The sequence below is a fragment of the Chaetura pelagica genome, unplaced genomic scaffold (genome assembly GCF_000747805.2).
Source record: "Chaetura pelagica isolate M959 unplaced genomic scaffold, ChaPel_1.0 scaffold676, whole genome shotgun sequence".
Classification (NCBI taxonomy): Eukaryota; Metazoa; Chordata; class Aves; order Apodiformes; family Apodidae; genus Chaetura; species Chaetura pelagica.
The window spans coordinates 558,864-568,264 of record NW_009953724.1 but is presented as its reverse complement, the minus strand read 5'-3'; the positions used below and the strand labels follow the sequence as shown (position 1 = coordinate 568,264).

Sequence of the window (9,401 nt, the reverse complement as noted above, 5' to 3'; positions counted from 1 at the left end):
AGGGAAAGTAACAGGAGAGCTGAAGGGTATTAGGAGAAGAGGAGGCTTCATCTGTGTGCTCTTACGCAGGTGATTCATTCTCCCTGTGTCTTCATTCACCCCTCCACCAAATGGGGAAGAAGCATCATTATCTCTGCTGTACAGGCAGGCATGGGGTCTTTGCCTACAGCAAGTCAGGCAGCACGAGCACCGGAACCAGCTGCTTTCAGCTGTCAGCCCAGGTTCTGTTCTCTAAACCTTGTTCTCCATCCCATAGGCACTGAACAGGGCCCTCCACAGCCAGGAAGGAGCCAGGTAATAACTATGCAAATAGGCTTTGCTGAGAGAAATTATTTCAGGAATGGCAATAGCTGGAAGACAGTTGATGAAGCCACACTCATCTTGTCACATGAATAACTACAGTCCAGTCACAAGCTGACAGTCAAGGAGGAAAGCAGCCCCTTCTGTGCTGATTTAATGTTCATTTCATAGACACAGCAGATCTTTCTGCTTCGACTCCCCTGCATTGTAAGGGGCAGATCCTTCCCCTTAGGTTATCTGCCTTTCAATGGGAGATGAGGTTGGCAGACCCCTGCGGGCACGGGGGAACCCTGGAAGGAAACAGAGGCTTTTTAAATTTCTGCATGACTTGCAGTTAAGAAAGGGGGTCGGAGTTTTGGTGCCTCTGTGAGAAAGAGGCTAAACCCTGTGCTTGGGGAGGGGCTCCTGGGCCAGTAAATAGCATAAAGGAAGGCCCCACAGCAAGGGACAAGATGCACCAGGAAGGTGAATTCATTTAGAGGGGAATCCTGTCCTTATAGACCCCACTCCTCAACAAGAGACATGTTAAAAAGCAAACTGCTCCGGGGGAGCCCCAGGCCCCTGCATAACCCACCAGCAGCCTGGGATGGCAGCGAGGCCCGGCTGGGGAGGCCGGGGGGAGCTGAGGGGGCTGAGGGGAGCTGAGGCTGTCCCCATGGGGTGATGCCCACCCTGTCCTGGGACAGCCTGGGGAGGAGGGACCTGCTGTCCCCATGGGGTGATGCCCACCCTGTCCTGGGACAGCCTGGGGAGGAGGGACCCGCTGTCCCCATGGGGTGATGCCCACCCTGTCCTGGGACAGCCTGGGGAGGAGGGACCTGCTGTCCCCATGGGGTGATGCCCACCCTGTCCTGGGACAGCCTGGGGAGGAGGGACCCGCTGTCCCCATGGGGTGATGCCCACCCTGTCCTGGGACAGCCTGGGGAGGAGGGACCTGCTGTCCCCATGGGGTGATGCCCACCCTGTCCTGGGACAGCCTGGGGAGGAGGGACCCGCTGTCCCCATGGGGTGATGCCCACCCTGTCCTGGGACAGCCTGGGGAGGAGGGACCTGCTGTCCCCATGGGGTGATGCCCACCCTGTCCTGGGACAGCCTGGGGAGGAGGGACCCGCTGTCCCCATGGGGTGATGCCCACCCTGTCCTGGGACAGCCTGGGGAGGAGGGACCTGCTGTCCCCATGGGGTGATGCCCACCCTGTCCTGGGACAGCCTGGGGAGGAGGGACCCGCTGTCCCCATGGGGTGATGCCCACCCTGTCCTGGGACAGCCTGGGGAGGAGGGACCTGCTGTCCCCATGGGGTGATGCCCACCCTGTCCTGGGACAGCCTGGGGAGGAGGGACCCGCTGTCCCCATGGGGTGATGCCCACCCTGTCCTGGGACAGCCTGGGGAGGAGGGACCTGCTGTCCCCATGGGGTGATGCCCACCCTGTCCTGGGACAGCCTGGGGAGGAGGGACCCGCTGTCCCCATGGGGTGATGCCCACCCTGTCCTGGGACAGCCTGGGGAGGAGGGACCTGCTGTCCCCATGGGGTGATGCCCACCCTGTCCTGGGACAGCCTGGGGAGGAGGGACCCGCTGTCCCCATGGGGTGATGCCCACCCTGTCCTGGGACAGCCTGGGGAGGAGGGACCTGCTGTCCCCATGGGGTGATGCCCACCCTGTCCTGGGACAGCCTGGGGAGGAGGGACCCGCTGTCCCCATGGGGTGATGCCCACCCTGTCCTGGGACAGCCTGGGGAGGAGGGACCTGCTGTCCCCATGGGGTGATGCCCACCCTGTCCTGGGACAGCCTGGGGAGGAGGGACCCGCTGTCCCCATGGGGTGATGCCCACCCTGTCCTGGGACAGCCTGGGGAGGAGGGACCTGCTGTCCCCATGGGGTGATGCCCACCCTGTCCTGGGACAGCCTGGGGAGGAGGGACCCGCTGTCCCCATGGGGTGATGCCCACCCTGTCCTGGGACAGCCTGGGGAGGAGGGACCTGCTGTCCCCATGGGGTGATGCCCACCCTGTCCTGGGACAGCCTGGGGAGGAGGGACCCGCTGTCCCCATGGGGTGATGCCCACCCTGTCCTGGGACAGCCTGGGGAGGAGGGACCTGCTGTCCCCATGGGGTGATGCCCACCCTGTCCTGGGACAGCCTGGGGAGGAGGGACCCGCTGTCCCCATGGGGTGATGCCCACCCTGTCCTGGGACAGCCTGGGGAGGAGGGACCCGCTGTCCCCATGGGGTGATGCCCACCCTGTCCTGGGACAGCCTGGGGAGGAGGGACCCGCTGTCCCCATGGGGTGATGCCCACCCTGTCCTGGGACAGCCTGGGGAGGAGGGACCTGCTGTCCCCATGGGGTGATGCCCACCCTGTCCTGGGACAGCCTGGGGAGGAGGGACCTGCTGTCCCCATGGGGTGATGCCCACCCTGTCCTGGGACAGCCTGGGGAGGAGGGACCTGCTGTCCCCATGGGGTGATGCCCACCCTGTCCTGGGACAGCCTGGGGAGGAGGGACCTGCTGTCCCCATGGGGTGATGCCCACCCTGTCCTGGGACAGCCTGGGGAGGAGGGACCCGCTGGCCCCATGGGGTGATGCCCACCCTGTCCTGGGACAGCCTGGGGAGGAGGGACCTGCTGTCCCCATGGGGTGATGCCCACCCTGTCCTGGGACAGCCTGGGGAGGAGGGACCTGCTGTCCCCACGGGGTGATGCCCACCCTGTCCTGGATCAGCCTGGGGAGGAGGGACCCGCTGTCCCCAAGGGGTGATGCCCACCCTGTCCTGGGACAGCCTGGGGAGGAGGGACCCACTGTCCCCAAGGGGTGATGCCCACCCTGTCCATCCTGGGATAGCTCAGGTAAGGGAGACCCCCACCCAGAGGCAGGTCCTGGGACAGATGGGGACAGTTATCCCAGCTGGGATGGTCCCGGGACAGCTGGGGACATTGTCCCAGCTGGAATGGTCCTGGAGCCACCATCCCAGTTGGATGCTGTGTGTCCCCAGCAGGTCCTGGGGGTGACATCCCACCCACTGTCCCCATAGGGGGTCCCAGGACACCACAAGTGTCACCACCGCACACATCTGGTAGGTGTTCCTTATTCACTTGTCAGCAGTCAGCTTTGGGCCTGGGGTACCAAAATGACACTTGTCTGACCTCACTACCTCACTAAAAGGACTAGAATTTGACCTTGGGGATTGTGGAAATACAGACAAACTGGGTACAAGTGCTGGGACTTGAAGGGGCTTTTAGCTGAGCCATCATTTCCCCAATTAAAACAAAAAGAAAAAGAGCTTTTTTTTTTCCTCAAATGGGAAGCTGGGAGTTTCCCTGCCCGTGTGTTGCTGGCAGCTGTGGGGACAGTGCTGAGGGACACCCTGCAGCTTCCACAGCAGGGAAGGAGGAACTGTCAACAGTCACTGTTTCCCAGTAAGGATGTGGGTGCATGGCACAGAGGAGTGATGTTGACTCATTATCCATGGCCTCAGTGAGGAAACGTCTGTCTGTCCAGAAGTCAGCCCAGCCAAGCATGATGACTTTATAATTATCTGCGTGTTGCTTTCATTTTCTCTTTCAGGTTTCTGTTTGAGCAGAAGCCAGAGCTGCCTGGAAAAGGGCTTTGTTCGGGAAACTCAGAGAAGGGCAGAGAAGTTGAGCTTAGAACTCAACCTGGGTTGCAATTCTGGGTAGCAAGCACATGAAAGGAAAGTCTGGCCCAGCAGTCAGAGTGGAAAACCTGGTGGGAGGGTTGTCAAGATTTAATCAGAGCCTTGTAATAGCCTCCCTATGCAAATGGGTTAACCTGGCTCAGGTTGCCCTTTTCACGGTGCTGTGTAAGGGCTTGGTTCTTCAGAGGGCAATGTTAATAGCTCCTTTCTGAAGCAAAACTGAGTGTGGGATCTTGATATTTCAGCAGCGCTGGGGATAAGATCAGGGAGATAGAGCAGGTTGTGCTGCCCAGGGAGCAATAGCAGAGGGAATGCCCCTGCTGTTAACCAGCCAGAGAAAATCCAGTTCCTGCTCACTGAAATCTCAGCTCTCTGCCTGCTGTGATGTTTATCTGTGCTCAGGTGTGAACGCCACGTACCTCACCCAGGCTGTGGGGTTTGGAGGAGCCAACCCCAGCGCGGCCCGGAGGGCGTTGCCTCTGTCACAGTGACCCAGTCTGGTCCTGCCGTGGCTTTGGGGGATTTGGGCAGAGCTGTGTCATGCACAGGTCTCCCTGGGAGCTCCAGCCTCCTCCCTGGTTAGCAAGCCATGCATGGGCAGCCTCCCTCGAGCTGCCCAGTAGAAGGAAGAAGTGACTGTGGGGCTGACCTGGCAGCGTGTGGCTCCGTGTCGTGGACCAGGAGCTGCTGGCGTGTCTGTAGCACTTGAACAAAGGCTGTTTGGAACCAGCCCTCTGGCAGGGAGGGGGATTAATCTCTCTATTCATTCTTCCCAGCGAGCTGGTGTCGCTGTGCTGCTGTAAAACCAGGGGATGAATTATTCACAGTGGGTTTCCCCACCGTGGTGGTGCCCGTGCGTGGAGCCAGGGGGGCTCAGCCCTGCTCAGCACCCAGTGCCACCCACCACCCAGGTGCTGCTGGACAAGCCCTGTGCCACCCACCCAGCACCTTGTCCCTTCCACACGTTCCACAGCCTTTCCTAAATGAAGGAGCTTGGTTTTGCTGCCAGGGAGGAGGAGGAGCAGCACAACACTGGTGTGTGTTGCCATGGAAACGGTGGTCAATTGATGCACCATCAACTGCAATACAAATAATTTTCTATGTTTGCAGCTTCCCCCCCCCCATTGCTACACTCAGGGCTCTGCTGCCCAGGGTCTGTCATCCTGCATCTCTCCCAGAAGCTTAGGAGAATAACAGAACCTTAAAGGAGTGTGGGCTGAGCTCGGTGAAAGAGGCTGGAGGCAGCTGGTGAGGCTCTGACTCCTGCAGGAGGAGGCATGGAGGCAGTTCCTGGCCATCCAAGGAGTGGGCTGGGAAGGGTGCTGTGCCATTCCTGGCTCTCACTGCCCTTGCTTCGTGGGGAAAAGGCAGAGCTTCCCTTTTTGTCTCCTGGGATTGAGCCTGGAAGCAGCTGTTTGTCCCAGGTTAGGGGAGGAGGGGGTGTGTGTTGGCCATCCACATCCTGCTGTGGTTCATCCTGGGCACTTGGCTTCAACAGCCTCTTTCTAGTTGACCCTAAACTCAGAGACATGTTATTTCTTTCCCTCACTTTCCCTAACAACCAACCACTTCCTTTCTTTCCCCACAGCTTTGGGGATGTTTGTCATTTCAGCTCTAGGAATAAAATACAAACAGCAAGGATGTTCATTTCTCACAGGATTTGCTCCAGTGTCTAAAAAAAAACCCCAAAAAAGCCAACAACCAACCCTATATCTCTAGTGAGGGGTTAATTTGGAGCACAGGGTTGCTCAATATATTACACTGAGCTTTCCTAGCCTGCTGTGATGTGTCACAACACAGCTGGGCAGATGAAGCTGCTTCTCTTCTTGCCAGGGGTCGGTCTTTGCCTGCAAGATTGTGGCAGGGTGGGGATGCTCAGCAGTATCTTCCCTAGACAGGATACATGGGAGTGGGCTAAGCTGGTCCCTCCCAGGCCGTTTTTATCCCATCTCTCCTGGAATACTGGCCCCAGCTCAGGGTGGCTGCTGGGCCCAGGGAGGTTGTTTCTTTGGCGATCGTGCCGTAGCCTGGCAGGGTGAAGTTGCTCAGACTCCCACGGGATGTGAATCATTGTGGTGTGACACATTCAGTGGTTCTCACGCTGCTGCCTCTTGAGAAGAGGCAATACAACTCGAGCTACACAAGCTCTAAATATAAAACCTGAAAGAGGAGTTATTCTCCTCCTGGCCACAGGCAGAATTACTGGGGATGAACAACAAAAACCCCCTTTGCCATGTGGGTGTCACAGAACTCGGAAGGAGCTCAGTTCAGCCCCTACCAGTGGAAACAGCCTCACCCTCCCTGAGTGTGAGTGAGTTTTCCTGTCACGGTGCTTGGTGAGGCTGCCCAGACTTGTGTGTACCCAGGACACTTCCTTCTGGAGCTGATGTCAGACAAGGGAGCAGGCTGAGTCTGGCCTCCCTCTCTTGCTCATTTGGTTGGTTTTTCTCAAGTTTTGGGGCACTCCAGGGGCAGAGCCTTGTTCTTCACTTCTCTTTAAAAAGGTTATTCTGTGGAGATCAACAAGAGCTTGTTTCTTGAGGTAGCTGCATGTGGAAACACCTCTTGTTCCACTGTTTTAGAATCATTTGGTTAATAGAAGTGCCCAGGACAACCTCAGATTTCCTGGACTCCTCTGAGCCCTATGACATCCACTCACATGCCTGCTCTAAGGAGTTGGGGTTTAGCCACAGGAAAGAGCACCAGGAGCTGGGGAAGGGTCTGGAGCACAAGCCTTATGAGGAGCATCTGAGGGAGCTGGGGGTGTTCATCCTGGAGAAAAGGAGGCTGAGGGCAGACCTGCTTGCTCTGGACAACTGCCTGAGAGGAGGTTGGAGTAGGGGGGTCAGTCTCTTTTCCCAAGGAACAAGTGATAGGGCAAGAGGAAATGGTCTCAAGTTTCACCAGGGGATGTTTAGATTGGACATTAAAAGCAACTTCTTCACTGAAAGGGAAATTAAACACTGGCCCAGGCTGCCCAGGGAGGTGGTTGGATCCCCATCCCTGGAGGTGTTCAGAAGCCATGTAGACGTGGTGCTGAGAGACATGGGTTAGATCTGGGGTTGGTGGAACTGGGTTAGGGTTGGACTTGATCATCTTAAAGGTCTTTTCCAACCAGAACAACTCAGTGATTGAACAGCAGGCTGTGAGCTGGGCACACCGGGCAGGACTGATCTGGTCTGTGCGAGTTGAGAGCGAGAACTGGCAGCAGTTCCTGAGGAGAACAGCAGTGCCTGAGCTGCCTGCAGCAGAGATGTCTGCCCCCAGTGAGCCCTGCTGAGATTCAGGCCCTGCAGGAACCACCTGTGGGGCCAGCAGGCTGCAAGAGGGAGAGTGACCTGAAATGCTGGGATGGGAGAGGGGACTGAGCTGCCTCAGGGGCCAGCACGGCTGCAGCTCCTGGGGCCACAGCACGGGTGGCTCAGCACAACAGCTCCTCAACCAGCTGCTCCCAGCAGAGCAGCTCAGGCAGTGACACCTCCCATGCCACCCTGGGCTGAATTAAAAGGATCATCCTGACTGACATTTCCCTGTCGCTGGGATCACTCTGCCTTTCCCTGCCCCCCCCCTCCCCGTGTCTTTCCCTCTCCAGTTACGCCGTGATCGCCTACGGCTGCGCCCGCTGCCCCCAGCTGACCTGTGAGAGGGATGGGTGCCAGACTGAGTTCTGCTACCACTGCAAGCAGATCTGGCACCCCAACCAGACGTGTGACATGGCGCGGCAGCAGCGCGCCCAGGCGCTCCGCGTGCGGACCAAGCACACCTCGGGGCTCAGCTACGGGCAGGAGGCTGGGCCAGGTATGGACTCACACTTCTTTTTCTGGGCTTGACTCGGTGCTGCCGTTATGTCTGTGAAGTGGTGAAAGGCCACTTGGGTGTAAAAGCCCATCCAGGCAAAGCTGAGGGTGTTGGTGCCCCGTGGGAGGTGTTGCTGGCGCAGCATGGGGGAAACCCCAAGTCATTTCCCCTCCTCCTGTGCCCTGGAACACACCAGGCAGTCATAAAAGGGTTAGAAGGGGCTTCTGAAAATCATCAAGTCCAATCCCCTGCCAGAGCAGGACCACCTGGGGCAGGTCACAAAGAAATGCTTCCAGATGGGCCTTGGAAGTCTCCAGAGAAGGAGCCTCCCCAGCCTCTCTGGGCAGCCTGGCCCAGGGCTCCATCACACTCACCCTGAAGAAGTTCTTCCTCATGCTGAGGTGGAACTAAACAACCCAAACTAAACAGCCCCAGGACTCTCAGCCTTTCCTCATAAGACAGATGTTCCTGTCCATCATTCTTGTAGCCCCTGATGGACTTTCCCTGGTATATCCCTGTCCCTCTGGAACTGGGGAGCCCAGAACTGGACACAACACTCCAGCTGTGGCCTCACTAGGGCAGCGTAGAGGGGCAGGAGAACCTCCCTCGACCTGCTGGACACACTCTTCTTCATGCACCCCAGGATACCATTGGTTTTCTTGGCCACAAGAACACTCTGCTGTCCCATGGATCACTTACCCAGCGGGCTCCTCCAAGAACCCATCAGGAGGTGATGATGTGCTTTGGGTCCCTCCACAGCACAGCAGCTCCCCTTACCCACTCTGCTTAGGCTTGTGGCTGCTTTGATCTTGGATGTTCTCGCTTCTTGCTGATCTAAACCCTGAACAAATAGGTACTTTTTGAGCCTTGCAGCTCCTCCAGTTTGCCTGCTGCGATGGTGAAGAGTCACATTCATGCCCAGCTGAGTGTGGGGAGCCTCTCTCTGGGCACTGTTAGGTGTTTGTAATGTCAGGCACAGAAAAAAATGCCAACCCACAGACTCCTACACTGCCTGGTAGGAGCTGCTGTGTCTGCTGAGTTAGAGTTTGTGAATAATAACTGTATTGACTCTGGAAATGGGCACTGAGGCCAGTTCACACAGTCCTGCCCTACCCCCAAAAAAAACACCCTGCTTGGCTGTCTGTCTCAGGAGTTAAAATGTTAGAATGGAGCTGCCCTGGGTGGTTCAGGGATGGCTTAGTGCTGTGTCAAGGCTCAACATGCCCCAGTTAGAGGTCCCTGGTAATGGACAGCACAGATGCTGTCACAGCCTGTGGTACAAACCAGCAAGAAAAAAACAGAGCATCTGAGCTTTTACACCCCATTAAAGGAGGGCCCTGCCAGGAAGAGCTTTGCACTTCACCACTGAATGGGAGGTTCTTCAGACAGTGGTTTTTCCCCACCCCGTTCTTGCTGGATTCAATGTGGTGATTAATAATGTGTGAGCTGGTCTCAGCAGCTGGATTGCACCCTCTGGAGCACTGCAGGGGCTGCCAGGAGGGCCCTGAGCTGCTGCCCAGCCACAGCCCCACTGCCACCAGCTGCCACTGGGGTTAAGGAAGAGGTGAAGGAGCCTTATCCTGCTCTGCCAGCACCAAACTGGGGACTGGGCAGCCTCTGCACTGAGTGGCTGCAGCCCCCGTGCCCCTTTTT

The 9,401-nt window shown here is 57.7% G+C and overlaps 1 protein-coding gene across 1 annotated transcript in view; it reads left to right on the top strand.

Annotated features, from left to right (window-relative positions):
- RNF19B (ring finger protein 19B) overlaps positions 1-9,401 on the top strand; it is a 19,672-nt gene that overhangs the window by 4,321 nt on the left and 5,950 nt on the right. Inside the window, exon 2 of the mRNA XM_010000619.1 lies at positions 7,543-7,748. Coding sequence (XP_009998921.1) covers positions 7,543-7,748 — 206 coding nt within the window. The remainder of the gene's footprint in view (positions 1-7,542; positions 7,749-9,401) is intronic.